This window comes from Venustampulla echinocandica (assembly GCF_003357145.1).
Source record: "Venustampulla echinocandica strain BP 5553 chromosome Unknown scaffold_1, whole genome shotgun sequence".
In the NCBI taxonomy this organism is placed as follows: Eukaryota; Fungi; Ascomycota; class Leotiomycetes; order Helotiales; family Pleuroascaceae; genus Venustampulla; species Venustampulla echinocandica.
Window position 1 is genome coordinate 2572522 of NW_022474206.1, and position 14690 is coordinate 2587211.

General features: G+C 49.5%; 7 protein-coding genes across 7 annotated transcripts; 3 read left to right on the forward strand and 4 right to left on the reverse strand.

The window, feature by feature from the left end:
- Positions 1-90: 90 nt before the first annotated feature.
- BP5553_03375 (Galactose-binding protein) lies at positions 91-823 on the forward strand (the record flags this gene model as incomplete). Its single annotated transcript, XM_032011998.1, has 2 exons — positions 91-347; positions 409-823. The coding sequence occupies 2 exons, from the start codon at positions 91-93 to the stop codon at positions 821-823; spliced, it is 672 nt and encodes a 223-aa protein (XP_031871691.1).
- A 285-nt stretch (positions 824-1108) lies between these two features.
- BP5553_03376 (DUF814-domain-containing protein) lies at positions 1109-1970 on the reverse strand (the record flags this gene model as incomplete). Its single annotated transcript, XM_032011999.1, has 5 exons — positions 1109-1252; positions 1305-1454; positions 1514-1617; positions 1674-1841; positions 1898-1970. 5 exons carry the CDS (start codon positions 1968-1970, stop codon positions 1109-1111), a joined length of 639 nt encoding a protein of 212 aa, XP_031871692.1.
- A 196-nt stretch (positions 1971-2166) lies between these two features.
- Positions 2167-3087, forward strand: BP5553_03377 (Translation protein; the record flags this gene model as incomplete). The annotated part of the gene is made up of 1 exon (XM_032012000.1): positions 2167-3087. One exon carries the CDS (start codon positions 2167-2169, stop codon positions 3085-3087), a length of 921 nt encoding a protein of 306 aa, XP_031871693.1.
- Positions 3088-3250: 163 nt separating this feature from the next.
- BP5553_03378 (Uncharacterized protein) lies at positions 3251-3949 on the reverse strand (the record flags this gene model as incomplete). Its single annotated transcript, XM_032012001.1, has 2 exons — positions 3251-3744; positions 3799-3949. 2 exons carry the CDS (start codon positions 3947-3949, stop codon positions 3251-3253), a joined length of 645 nt encoding a protein of 214 aa, XP_031871694.1.
- Positions 3950-4995: 1046 nt separating this feature from the next.
- Positions 4996-8631, reverse strand: BP5553_03379 (SPX-domain-containing protein; the record flags this gene model as incomplete). The annotated part of the gene is made up of 7 exons (XM_032012002.1): positions 4996-5178; positions 5232-7030; positions 7077-7881; positions 7933-8157; positions 8270-8350; positions 8383-8542; positions 8606-8631. The coding sequence occupies 7 exons, from the start codon at positions 8629-8631 to the stop codon at positions 4996-4998; spliced, it is 3279 nt and encodes a 1092-aa protein (XP_031871695.1).
- A 1070-nt stretch (positions 8632-9701) lies between these two features.
- On the reverse strand, positions 9702-11224 carry BP5553_03380 (uncharacterized protein; the record flags this gene model as incomplete). The annotated part of the gene is made up of 4 exons (XM_032012003.1): positions 9702-10213; positions 10254-10751; positions 10798-11083; positions 11192-11224. 4 exons carry the CDS (start codon positions 11222-11224, stop codon positions 9702-9704), a joined length of 1329 nt encoding a protein of 442 aa, XP_031871696.1.
- Positions 11225-12161: 937 nt separating this feature from the next.
- Positions 12162-13390, forward strand: BP5553_03381 (putative Guanine nucleotide-binding protein subunit beta-like protein; the record flags this gene model as incomplete). The annotated part of the gene is made up of 3 exons (XM_032012004.1): positions 12162-12368; positions 12450-12767; positions 12965-13390. The coding sequence occupies 3 exons, from the start codon at positions 12162-12164 to the stop codon at positions 13388-13390; spliced, it is 951 nt and encodes a 316-aa protein (XP_031871697.1).
- Between the last annotated feature and the right edge of the window lie 1300 nt (positions 13391-14690).

Here is a 14690-nt window from a genome sequence, read left to right on the forward strand (position 1 = left end):
GCGATCTGGATCGACCCCGCCTGAACACCACTCAACTTCTAGATATTCATCCCTTCAATCCAACATCTCTCTGCAACCCCCGATATCGCAATGTCTACTCATTGCCATGATGAGCATGATCATTCAGGGCACGACCACGGCGACGGCGGCCACGACCACTCCGATGACATAACGCCCGCGCTTCAGTACTCTCTTTACCAACATATTAGCTTTGACGATATCACGACCCTCAACGAAGCCGAAGCCGGCTCAGGGAAGGCAATAGTAAAGAAGACATGGGCGGAGCGGCTAGAGGAAAGGCCAGAGTTAGAGAGCGACACTGACGAGCAGCTACTAATGCACATTCCGTGGGTCTTCCTCAGTCCCACCACCCACACAAAATACTGATGCATGTTACGCGGAAACTAGATTCACAGGCCAAGTAAAGCTCCATTCAATCCTAATCCGAACCTCAAACTCGTCCTCCGCTCCCCAGACACTAAAGGTGTTTATCAACCGTGACGACCTCGACTTCTCCACCGCCAGCGACTTATCCCCCACACAAGAGTTCTCGCTCTCCCAAACATCGGGTATTCAAGATATTCCTGTGAAGAGGGCGCTGTTTGGGAAGGTACAGAGCTTGAATTTGTTTGTGGAGGATAATTATGGGGATGATGTGACGAATATCAGCTATTTGGGATTCAAGGGCGATTGGATGCAGCTTGGGAGGGCGCCGACGAATATTTTATACGAGGCAGCGGCGAATCCGAACGACCATGCTGTGAAGGGAACCAGTGTTAATCAAATGAGCAGTGGGCTTGGTGGGAGAGGGGGCGGAATGTGAACGACGGGTCTTGTTATGGATGATCAGATGGATATTTTAGAGGGTTTAGACGGCGTTAAGGATGGAAAGCCGTGGTGCTGAGTACGCTATATTTCTAACACATGCTGATAATACTAACAACCTACAGAGGGCATGTGGCTAATGACGAGTTGCAAGTTATATTGCAAGGAACAAACTCTCATGATTGAGTGAGGAAGTAAAGAGGCTATTGGAGGACTTAGAATTCACAAGCCTCAAGATCCGAGGTAAAGGACAGTTTGTATAGACCCGTCGTCTAGAAAATACCTACATGAAATCATCCAAGTAATCTTCCCCTCGATCCTGGTTATTTGCCTCGTCATCGTCCCCAGTAAAGAGATCATCATACGCATGCTCCTTCTGCCACTTCTTCTCCTTCCTCTCCTGCGCAATTCTCGCCTCTTCTTTTTTCTATACTAATCAGCTATGCCATCCCCTTATATCTCAGAAAGATCTTACTTACCCGGTCTAATCTCGATGCCTGGTCCTTCTTCCTCAACGCCTTAAGTATTTCTTCCTTCTCCATTTGCAAATCAGGGTATTTCTCCTCCTTCGTCTTGTTGAGGCGATTAACTATAGGATTCTCTCTCTGCGCAACTAGGATCCTTTTCACCTAAAAGAATCAAAGTCTCAGAAACATGTCGCCTAAAGCACTGCGATGGGTTGACGAACCTTCCTCGGATCCTTGAAGCTAACTTGACCAACCGCCATACTGCCATCCTTCCTGAGATTCGACCACGGCGTATAAATAACTGTAACATTATCCTTCTTGTTCCCTATTAAATAGATTATCATCACGTGCAATCGTAAAAGGAGGGCCATGGGTTCTTACCCTCGATGGAATTCGCCTTGGTGAGTTGGGCGCAATCTGTAAGCACCTCTTCAGGTATCGTTTCCCAAGTTTCGCCTTCTTTCATGCGAAGATATATGTGAGCACTTGAGAGTTTGTCGGCGTGAAACCAAACATCTTCCTCGAGGCCGTACTTGATGAGATCCTCATCTGGGGCGCTTAATTAACACTTTTTCAGCGTCGCAAGACAAAATGAAAATCCTTACTTTCAACTTTGTCCTTGCCTACGTAGAGGAAAGCACTAGGAGTCACAACATTCGATGTAAAGTAATAAACCATCTCAGCGGCTCGTGCTTATTTCATTTCCATAATGTGTCGCCTCAAGAAATCTAAGCGGTGCCGAAATCTGAAATACAGATATTGGTGACCACACTGGCCCCTTTCGCCCTCCGTAGCGAAAATCCCCATCGCCTTGAGCTCTATACTCCGTGTTGCTTCAACCACCCTCATCACACATCCACAACGCCTATGCATAATGGCACCCAAGCTGCCCATAAGCTGGGCACAATTGCCTCCGAAATTCCTCCTGCCGGAGGCCCTCCTCCCCCTCGTAACAAAACGCGGCGTCAAATACGGATGGAGCACGGCCAACAAGCGCTCCAAACCTGGTCGGTTCAATCAACAGACCGCAGGTCTTCCCACCCTCGAACATTCACCAGCTGCAGCACTCTTACGGAAAGCAAGGACATTACCCTTACGGACTGGAGCTCTAGCGATTAAGAAGGGCATGACGGCGCTCTATGACCCTGAGACAGGAAACAGAACACCATGTACTGTCGTACAGCTGGACAGAGTACAAGTGGTATCGCACAAGACGCGGGAGAAGAATGGATACTTCGCAGTACAGATAGGGGCAGGGTGGAAACATAAAGACAACGTCACGCGCCCGCTGTTAGGGCATTTCACCGGCGCGGGAGTGAGCCCCAAGAGATACGTGACAGAGTTCAGAGTCAAGGATTCGAGCGGGCTGTTGGATGTTGGGCAAACGATCGGCCCCGATTGGTTCCTGGAGGGTCAGTTTGTCGATGCTAGGAGTAATTGTAGGGGTATGGGTTTTGAGGGTGGTATGAAGAGACATGGATGGAAGGGACAACCAGCTTCGCATGGTAATTCGAAGACCCATCGTGCGATGGGTTCATCCGGAGGTGGGCAGGGCAGTGGATCCAGAGTTCACCCCGGGAAAAAGATGCCGGGGAATATGGGAGGACAACAAGTCACGGTGCAGAATGTTAAGGTGTTGAGGGTGGATGCTGAGAAGGGAATTTTGGTTCTCAACGGCTGCGTTGCAGGACCTAAGGGGTGCGTGGTCAAGCTCCAAGATGCTATTAAGAAGCCATGGCCTACGATTCCTGCGACGGTGAAGGAGGTGGAAGAGCCGCTGCAGGCGACAGCGTAGACTAGAGTTGTAAACTAAAATTTTGTACAATACATTTGGCATTACGTCGGAGTTTCCTAGAGCAGAATTTCCCTTTTAACGCCATCCCAATGCCCACCTTTCATTCTCAATTCCTTGCTCCCAATCTCCTATACAGTTTTACTAAGCCCTCAAGAATCCCCATTCATCCCGACAAGTTTGGCGCATAACTCCCCCTTCCAACAACCTTCGCCTCGTTCTCGTCGGCCTCAATCCCCTTGAAAGGATCGCTACCATCCAACAGATCAATCTTCTTCCTCTTCATCTCTCCATTCTCCTCAATCATCTCATCCGTCTCCAAACTCCACTCAGTAGTCTCGAACATCCCCATCCTCGTCCTCCTAAAGCTCGTAAACTTCATTGTGCCTCGCTTCTTCGTGCCCTTCACCTCAAAATGTATATTTATCCGTCCATGCAATTGGTTCATCTCGCCCCAAATCCAGGGCATTTGGTGCGCGAAGTAGATATCGTCCCCTAGGTATTCGCGCGCTTTTGGGCTGGTGCGTAGCGCATAGAGGGTGGAGGCTACGACAGAGGACGACGACTTTTGGTAGTTAAATATACCGAGGCAGCTGGAGACGAGGATGACGAGGAAAATGGTGCCGGAGCGAAACCAGCGCATGCCATTTTGCGGTATTTCTATATAGGGAACTAATTAGCTTAAAAATGTATAGGACGAGCAAGGAATCTTACCTGGGAGTTCACGGTTTGGCTGTCGACTCATAAGAGGTCCATCTCCCACCTTGGGTGCTGCGATCATAGTCCGCCGCTGTAGCATAACATTTTGGGCCCTAAGATTTGAGAATCTGGGCAGCGCCCTTGAGCGTAAGAGACGGGGGAGCATCTTGCAATAGCGAGTGTTGTTCGATCGCAAGAACTGGACTTCGAAGTGAAAGCTTCTCGGCAACATCCGATTTCAAGTGATGTTGAAGCGGGAATCTACACGTGACAAGGCTGACGTTCCCGTCATGGTCTCCAATTCTCTCAGCCGAGTCCTCTTAGAACAGAAGCCATATTACAAACCAAAATGGAATCGTCTACATCCCGCCTCCGTAAGACCTTCCGCTATCCCACAGATGATAACTCTGACGATTCGCTCCCAGAAGCCATGGACGAAGAAGGCTAGCCCCCCATCAACCCCTATATGCCCGCAAAACACCAACTAATGCCTTACTATAGAGCAAGAAACCTTAATAGCCAGCCTCCGACTGCAAAACGAAACCCAAAACAAGATCTTCACCCAGTTCCTCTTCACCATCCCTCTCCTCTCTTTATTTCCCTACCTCACCATCCCCTTCTACGAAGCCCCCCCAAACACAGGTTTGCTCGCCGTACTGAGTATCACGAGCCTCCTCTCCACAGCGTGGATGGTATATATGTTACCTCCGGAGTCTATAGGTGTCGACTTTATCGATAATATGAGTAAAGTCCAGCGGGTACGAGATTCGAAGATGAATGGTGGGGGGCGTGAGGTACTCGGCGATAATCACGGCCCAATACGGAAATACTTGCCGCTCTTGAATATGGGACTGTGTCTCCTGCTGCTGGGCTTGAGTATGTTGGGGAGGAGGAGAGAAGTGTTGGCGGCCGGTGGTTATTGGTGGGTTTTGGGATGTTTGCCGGTTGGGGTTTTTGCGGTTGTCTTGGTGGGGAAGCGGGTTATGGGGAGTGTGGATCCAGAGGAGTTAGACGGGCTGAAGTATCAGTTCAAGGGTGCATAGTTAGGGCGCAAGAGCTGTTAATGTAAAACATCTTAAAGGCTAAAGGGGCATGGTTAAGCGTGGAGGGCGTTAGGGAAGAAGCATACTAGATATCCAAAGCATTGAAGATAGGCGGCGCTGTAAATGATTTGCATTTGGTATTTTGATTGCGTTGCGTATATACATTTCTCTACATATCTATACTCTCATTAAACCTCAACACCCCGTTCGCCTTCAGCACCCCATCTATACCATCTGGAAGGCTCGGGAAGGGGTCATTATGATTCCCTCTCTCGGGCGGTTCTCCAGTCTCATCCGTAACGAGAACAAGCCCTTGTGCTTTGATCGCTTCAACTAATGCTGGCACCATGTCCTATCAAGCATTAGTACCTTCAAATGGATTGATATAGCGAAGTCGTGACTTACTAGGAGTCTCGAAACGCAAATCAAGCCCATAAAATTGTTATCTTGGGCAATCCGAACTGCCTCCTTGATAGACGTTGTTCTTCTCCCGCTGGTCGTTACAGCCACCGAAGTACCTGACCTCTGGCTGTCGCTCCCTAGGTCGTTGCAGAGAAACACGGGATAGTTTGGCTGCTTCCAATTTAATGCCGTACAGACAGTGGGACTATATGAGCTAAAAACAATGGATCTCATCGCATCTGGAGATCTTTCTCGGAGGGCTCTTGCATGGTCGAAGACGACTCCAAGGATTGCATCCCCAAATGTGTTGATGTTGATTGTTGGCCCCAAACGAAGTGTTTCCTCCTCCTCAGAGGAGGGATACAGCACCTGGAGGTTGACATGCATGCCCTTTGGTAAAAGATCCAATGCATTTTGGAGAGACACAGCGGAGTTGGATAGAATCTGATGAACTTGTTCAATATTTTCCAACGGTAAGTTAGGGAGCTCTAATAAGTCTCCCGCCTTCGCGTAGCGTGAGCCAGCACTGACAAATTGGGCATAAGTCAGACGGCTCACTGGAAACTCGATATCCATATAGCCCATCGTCCATCTTGGCCAGAGCACAGGTACACCATCGCAAGTATGCTGGACAAATAGTTGCACATAATGCCCCGACAGACTTGAACCAGTGATAAATGCGGATGGTCTGTGGTCGAATTGACTTGTGGCCTTCCAATATGTCTCAAAATCTGTGATTTCCAATGGCTTGCCCTGGAATGGTTTGATTACTTGGAAATTAAAAGTAATTTGTCCAATGGCCCTTAGCCTTGGATCGAAGAGGGGAAGGCAACAGCGCCCGGAGCTACTCCGCAATGCTCGGAACGTGCTGGGTAATGCAACTGTTTTGGCAATAACCTTTGCGCCATATGTAGGAAAGACATCGAAATCAATGGCGAAGGAGTCTAAGTTATCAATCTGAAATGAAACAAGCCGGGTATCTTCCTGGAATGGGAGCAAAATATTCTTGGGTATCAAATCGGATAGTTTCGAAGAAATAGTAAGACGAGCTGCAGGATATTTGCTATCGTGGAAGAAGACCATCGGTTGCTCGCCATTTTCTTCGAAGCTAATCTGTACAAACGTCTTGGTGTCGAGGAAGTTGTGGCCGTATCGTCTTAGCGGAATTATAGGAGGAGGAAGCTCGAGCTCTGGGATACCGTCCGCATCAATGCTCATTGGCATTGGCGCACTACTCCCAGTAAATTGCCCGAGCTGGGTGTCTTGCATTGGCTGTCTTAGTTTCCGCATCTCAACTGATGTGGACGATAACAACTTCATGCACTCCAAGTGCCCTTCCCATGCTGCATAATACATTGCAGGAAGGCCTTTCTCATCCTGAAGCTTGGTCTCGACTCCGACCTCGAGCAGTGTTCGCATACAGGGTACATTGCCTTCGCTTGCAGCATGGAATAAAGGCGTCCAAGAATAGAGCTTGTCGATTTGATCTAGATCTGCGCCGTAGTCTTTCAGCAGAAGAAGTAACTGTGGGGTTTGGCCAGAGCGGGCGACAAGATGTTGTGGATACAGCCCTTCGGCATCCGGTAAGATTGCAGCTCCATGCTGCAAGAGCAACTCGACTATTGCTAGAGATCCATGTTCGCAAGCTAAATTCAGTGGTACATGGTCGTTGTCAGAGATTGGATCAATACGAGCGGACCGGTTCAGTAGTCTTTTGGCGCACTCATAGTGTCCATGTATGATTGCATGAACTAAGGGCGTGAAGTTGTCGTGATCAATTAAATCAATAGTTGCTTGATCGGCTGCGAGGCGTTTAGCTTTAGTTAACGGGATAGGGGTTCAAATTACCGTTTAACAGAGCCTCCATCATGTCCAACCGGCCATGCATACAAGCATAATGCAGAGGGACCCGTCCATAGACATCTGTACGATTTACTGCCACTCCATTCGACAGTCCAACCCCGAGAACAAAGGAGTTGCCATATATGGCAGTTTGATGAAGACAATTTCGCTCGTTGATATCATCCTCGGATTGAACATCGACCAGGCCAGTATCCAGAAGGAGTTGTAATGACGCTTCTGGTGCTTCGTTAATCGCAGACAAAAAGGTTCTGGTAATCCGCTCTAGTAGCGCAATATCTCGGGAGCCATTTGGATCTGCCGCCGTCTTTAATCTCAGAAGCAGATCTTTGAGAGCCTCGAGGTTCCCGGAGATCACAGTGTCTAGGAGCAGCGTATCGGCATCGCCCTCGTCCGTTCCTAATAGATGCTGGCTGCTCACGATATGCTCGGAGCTGCGTTCGAAGTTGATATTATCTCCCTCGGCCCACGCACCAAGTTCTTGAAGACTCGTAGTAGCCTGGTCGGACAGTTCGCTAATGACCGTAGCATTGAAGAAGGGCTGAACTTCGACAGCACGGGAAAGATAAAGCTCCTTGGTTTTGGATTTCGACGTCTTATCCCACTTCTTCAGGATCTTAGAGAAGGCAGTTCCATTGACTTCAACAAATTGCTGGAGATTATTGAGATCGTTGCCGAATTGCTGGAAGCCTTCTTCTAACGTCGTAAACTTCGCAGAGCGCCTGGACGTGCTCCCACTGCGAGACTGGAGGACCTTCTTCTTGTCCAATAGCGTCTTGAGCCGAATGTTGAGCTAGTTGATGTCAACTGAAGTTTGCTGGGCTGTACTGATATCATGACATACCTCGGCCTCTTTCTGGAGATAAAATGCGTTGACTTTCTCGAGTTCTCGTTCCTTTTTCGCCATCTTAGCACGACTTCCTCCTACAAGAGGGGCCTGACTTACCAGCTGGAAGAAGAACGTAGCTTTGTTTGCTTGCAAGGCTGCTTGGGAATCTATAACCCCGGGTGGGCGCTGAAGATCATTTTGGGTTGGAATGGTCGGCGTCGCAGAGAGCTTCTTGATGAGCTGCGGGTACCAATGTATCAGCGCACATGTCCGAACGCCTGGTTGGCAATCCCCTGGGCAGTATTGCTTTTTTCTGTACAACACAGCAACCTCCGCAACCTCAGCGACGCACCTTCTTCAACGCCTTGTAATTGACAAAGCTCGCCGCATACTCAGGGACCTCGAGCTGCCTTTTCTGGATCTTCTTGCCAAACTTCCTAGATGCGCCAAACCGTTAGCACAAACACGACCATCATCGACACCAGCGGTGGCTGGAAGTGCTTCGGCCCCCTCTGGCCTGATCTGCACTCTACCGACAGGCTGGGGGAGATAGTAGGACCTACATAGTGCGGTGTTGGCACCCACGGGGCCCTTGTGGGCACTGAGCGAGTCAATAGACTGGAGACTGGAGATTGGAGATTGGGCAAGTAGGTATAAGAGGGAATCCAAGCGACCTGAACTCGATCACATGCAGAGGATAAGACAGAAGCTCATGGCTGCATATCAAGTGAACAGTGGGCTCCTAAGCTGCAGCTTATGGTTTTCCAATTTATTAGAGGTATGGGGGCATGGGCGTACGGCGTCGAGTGCGACAGAGGCGCGGAGCGAAAAAAGATGGTGGCACAAGGAACCAACCGCAGCGAGAACTGCAGACAAAGCTGGACGGGGACGAGGGCGGGAGAGAGGAGGGACGGAGGGGGAAAGGGAGAAGGGAAAAGATGTCGCTGTTTAGTGGCGACTGGACAAGGCTGTTGAAGAGGCCGATTCGATGCCGAGAGGTCTGTGGTAGGTGGCCAGATTGTCGCGGCAGCTATTGATTAGCTCCTTCGTGGATCCGGAGGGGATTAAGCTGTGGAAGCTGGGTGTTTTGGCTGTAGGTCTGGCTGTATGTTTCGCTGTCTGGCAATCGACGATATGTCATCTGGGGTTGTTGATAAGAACTAGACAGGCCCGGATCGGGACTAGCGAGGGGCAGCATGCAAGCAGAGGGAAGACGGGCAACAATAGCAGCAAGAGCAATAGAGCAATAGTAACAGACGCCTGTGGGATGTGCTGTAACACACATCACATACAGTAGTAATACATACAGTGGGTAGATCACCGCTCTAGGCTTCGCATCGTTATGTTCTGCTCTGTTCTGTTCTCACCAATAAATTGCCGGATTGGGGCATTCCGTTCTAGCCCTCCGTCCTCCGTCCACCTCTGTGGATGCAGATCGGCGCCATGTTTACACGTCTTGCGCCTTTGCGCCGTTGCTTTTCTTCGCGTGTGCGCCAATAGATCGGCCCACGTGTTGCGACAGGCACTTGGCGAGGCTGTGCGAGGCTGACGGTATGGACATCAGTCATTCATTGAATAGTATATAATAACTAGGTACCTTACCTACCTCAGGTAGGTAGGCAGTCAAGTGTCCCCATGGTTCATGGGTCGTGGTGCTCTGCTGAATAGCGTCGCAGTAAATCAAAACATGGCCGCAGGATATCATTGAGCTATGAGCAACCTTGGGAAATCGCACCGCTTGAGTGACCTGACAAAAGCCGCCCACAAATTCCTCCAGAGCGCCACTACGATTTTCCAGCCAATTTCTCGTCCGCAGCCTTATCCTTGGTCCCGACAGTCTCAGCAGCTTCTGGCTTCCGCTCTGGCTCGCCGATGTTCTCAGCCATCGCCTCAGCCGCTGCCTTCTTCAGTCTTTCTCCATCTTCCATCCTGATCTCCTTTCCTCCGACGCGATCCTTGGACTCCTTCTCGTCTTCACTGTCTCCAAGACTAAAGGGATCATTATCTGTCTCGCCCATAGGGCTTGGAGCCACGGCAGAAAGCGGCTGCCATTTGCTCGGCTTGGGCGCCGAGGCTGTACTGGTTTCATTTGTGCTCAGCTTCGGTGCGCCGCCATAGATATCCAGGTCCTCTATCGGGCGGGGTTGGAATGATACTTTGCGCCCTTCTACCTTTGGCACCGCAGGGGTTGGCTTAAAAAGATCTGGATTCGCGAGAGGGCGTGTTGAGCGATGAGCGGCACCTGCAGATTCGTTAAACATACGGCCAAGTTCACCACCACAGAAAGATATACTTACTGCCATCATCATTCAGCTGAATCCCAGCAAAATCATCACCAAGAACATGCGGATCCGCATCATAGCGGTTATAGTCCCCACTCTGCCTTCCATCTCCGCTCCTTCGGGAACGATAAGGAGCATTTCCAGGTTTATGGCCCTGCTGGGTTGAGGACATTTCATCGTCGTCGTCATCAATACCATCAATCCTCTTCTTTAAATTCGTAATCCATCCATTAACCTTGGTTTGTGTCTCCAGGAATCCTTTCTTAAGATTCTCCTTGATAATTGGGAGGTCGTCATCAAGAAAATTGCGATCATCGTCGTCGTGCATTTCGTTTGGCTTGAGCCCGGTTTGTTGCCGACCGCGGGGCATGGTCCTGCTGCTAACTCGAGGGCCATATGGATCTGCGCCTCCATAATGCTCAGCAAGTTGGCGGGCGTATTGCTCGTCGGATTCGAGTTGGGTTTGGGGGGTAGATCCAGCGCGGTTAACCGCTGGCCGGGGAGGCTGAGGGGGAGGGGTTTCTTCAACGACGGCATCAGGGTCGGACATGCCTTTGAGAGTTAGCATTGCTTGAATGATATTAACAGCACTAGTCACCTAGTAAAGCATTAAAGGCGGGCTCGACGCGACCGCTGCTAGCCCTCAAGACAGCTTTAATAACGGCCGCATCAATACTTGGGAAAGCTTCCTGGAGGGTGTTTTCGGCTTGTTGCTGAGGGCTAAGGGGGCGAGGAGGCTTTGGCGGGGGTGCATCCTCAACCGTGGCAGGTCTAGGACCCCCGGGGCCATCGTTGATTAGCACACCGGATTCCTGGACATCGTCGTCGTCCATCTCTAAGGGTCGAGCAGTGGTAGGAGATTCAGCTCCACTTGGACTTTTGACCTGCGAGAGAATATCAGCGTCAGCAGAAGTTCAAGTTCAATTATAAAGACGGGGCGAGGGGCAAGGAGCATGAAAGTGCAATGTCCTGTGGGGATTGTTCAAGCTTACTGGGCTGTCCGTGGTCTTCGTTGGTGCAGACATGTTGGGTTCAATTTAGACGCTAGAAAACCGATAAAATCGATAAGGGACAAAGTATGCGAGGATCCTCCAACTTTAAACGTGTGGTGGTGCCTATTTTAACTGTCTTGTACGTGTTTGAGGGGACAATTGCGCCAGCTTCTTACGTCGCCCGCCACGACGGAGGTCTGGACAACCAGGCCCCGAGTTGTGGCGGTGCGATGTGGCGCTTAGCCCCATTTAGCTTGGTTCGGGCATTGTTACGGTTCCGTTTCACGTGGTAATGTGGCTGCGTGCCTAGGTACCTATCTCAATTAAAAAGTGCCTTGGCATTTCGATGGCTACCTAATAAGCGTATGAGGCTTCCTTGTTCTGCCAGCAACCACGCTGAGGCGCGTAGTATTAAATAGGTAAGGTACGTATGGTTTAAAGCAGGTTGATATAATCGATCCAGGGAGATATGGAGGAGGCCACAAACGGATCAAATTATTAGCATAGTGATATGCCTTTGCCCTTAATTCCCTCCGGTCAGCCATTCTAAGTTATGAAGCGCCCCAAGGTAGGTGGGCACCTTTGTACCTAGGTACTTAAATCCCACATACCAGTACGTACCCCTCCGAAAGGGGCGTTATCACGTGATCATAAACCGTCGCGTGGTACTAGGTGGAAGTTGAGGGACCAGAAATATTTTCTGAGACTGCAGTATTATTTGAACTTAGGTTCCTGTCCGATAGTTACCTTAAGTTATTAGTATCGATCTGCATCCAAATCAAGGTCACGCATCAGATCAAGGCTGCGAGGCTGTGAGGCTGTTCAGGTTCTCTCTCAGCAGGTTCGGAACTCGAGCGCACTAGCCTGCTCTAGGGCAGTTCGCTTAAGATCCCACACTGGTCCATTTTTACATTTCCTCAACTTCTGTACTTGACGTCGCAAATCGATACAGCAACGCGATCCCCTCAAGATGACAGAACAACTCATTCTGAAGGGCACCCTTGAGGGCCACAGCGGCTGGGTCACGTCCCTCGCGACGTCTCTCGAGAACCCAAATATGCTCTTGTCGGGCTCCCGCGACAAGACGCTGATCATCTGGAACTTGACCCGCGACGAGAGCTCTTACGGCTACCCAAAGCGGTCTCTCCACGGTCACTCTCACATTGTCTCTGACTGTGTATGTTACTCTGCGAGCCCTGGAGGCTCAATGCTTGGTTATGACCAAATTGGATGAAATTTGTGCTGAGACTGCTTCTAGGTTATCTCTTCCGACGGTGCCTATGCCCTCTCTGCCTCCTGGGACAAGACCCTCCGTCTCTGGGAGCTTTCCACCGGTACCACCACCCGCCGGTTTGTTGGCCACACCAACGATGTCCTCTCCGTCTCTTTCTCCGCCGACAACAGACAAATTGTTTCCGGATCCCGAGACCGAACAATCAAGCTCTGGAACACCCTCGGTGACTGCAAGTTCACCATCAGCGAGAAGGGACATGCCGACTGGGTCTCGTGCGTTCGATTCAGCCCAAATCCTCAGAACCCAGTGATTGTCAGCTCAGGCTGGGACAAGCTCGTCAAGGTGAGAAACATTTCTTCTGGTATTAAGTGGAGCATGCGAAGTCAACATGATGTTTTTGCAACTTAAAGTATTTGCTACTTCAGAGCTCGGGAGACCGAGCCATGAGACAACCCATCACCAATTTGCCCTGATTGATATTCGCATGCTCCCCTTTAAGATTTCTCATCGCAAAAAGACGATGCTGATATTGTGAATAGGTCTGGGAACTCTCCTCCTGCAGACTGCAGACCGATCATATTGGCCACACTGGTTACATCAACACTGTTACGATCTCTCCCGATGGATCTCTGTGCGCTTCCGGTGGTAAGGATGGAACAACTATGCTGTGGGACTTGAATGAGTCAAAGCATTTGTACTCATTGAACGCTGGTGACGAGATCCACGCCCTTGTCTTCTCGCCCAACCGATACTGGCTCTGCGCCGCTACCTCTAGCAGCATCATCATTTTCGACTTGGAGAAGAAGAGCAAGGTGGATGAGTTGAAGCCAGAGTTCCAGGCTGTTGGCAAGAAGAGCAGAGAGCCAGAGTGTGTTAGCTTGGCATGGAGCGCGGATGGACAGACCCTGTTCGCTGGTTATACTGACAACATCATTCGGGCTTGGGGTGTTATGTCGAGAGCATAGGGAGTTTGATTGCTTGCAGCGGGAAATCATGGTCAGGGAGACTCTATGGGCTTTGCGGTCTCTTGTCGATTGACAAGCTGTACTCCAGATTATTGCATCTCAGAAGCTCAATCAAAAGTAGAAATTCATGACACAAGGGCTTGCGCCTTAAAAACTGTAACTGTTGAGAGGTTGGTAAATTCCATGTTAGTGGACTCCGAACCACAGTGACCTATTTGACTGCATCAACTACCAACATAGGCATCTCATGCCTAACGATGTCTAATGTCACCAGGCTACCCTAGTTTATATACTAATGCCACATGAAGCTGCCGGCTTGTTCTGAGAACCCCATTCTTCGTTTGACCTACTATCCGACATCTCGTGTCTCCTGAGCCTTGTTGGTTGCCAGTTCCGCATTAATATTGAAACCCACTGTTATTCTGTACTTCTCCGATCTAGAACCCTGATGCCAATATCTTGGCATCATTGTGACTGTTGTGTATAATATATACCAGAAATATGGGGCTGAACTATATATCCGATTCCAAGGACTAACTTATTACTGTTTCAGTGGCTAGCTTCATAATATCATCTATTCTCGGGATGGTATGCTGGTACACATTAAACCCAATAGCGGATGGTTTTTTAACATTCAGATGCCTGGTAGAAACTGTGACGCACAGAACTCTTTAATGATTCATTATATCGCTGTCCTTCTATGACGCTCGATGGGTTGAATCAGAACAACTCCGTATATATTCTGATCTACAAGGATCATGAGGAGTTCATCCTAAAGTAGTCTATATGCTATCACCTATCTTCCTTGCCGAGTCTATATTTATACCTGCTTTTTGTTCTGGGTTTTCCGAACTTCACCATGCACTGCTAGGTTGGCAAGAGCACAGTATGAGCTATGGTTGAAGCACCTCGGCATGAATTAATCTAAGTATGTCATTCTAGTTCGGGCTATCATCACCTATGAGTAGTCCCAAGCGCTCATTAAGGGCAAGGTGCCTAGGCACGGTTTCTGATGTGGCTGAGCGAGGACTGATCGGACTAAAACTCTGACTTCCCTACTTGTCTTTTGGCTTCAATACGAATATGATGTAGTGAAGGTAGGGTTAGTTATGAGATAGTGTCTCTTGACCGAGTCCTTTCTCTTTCTAGTTCTATTTGGTGATATTGCTGAGTTACATCCCTTTGTGCGGACGCTTGAAGGCCCCTTAACCTAGCACACTCCAATGCGCATCGGGTCACTTTTCCATATTATCGTGACAGAGGAAGTCTATTGAAGTGAAAAGCGTAGCTGACTTGAGCT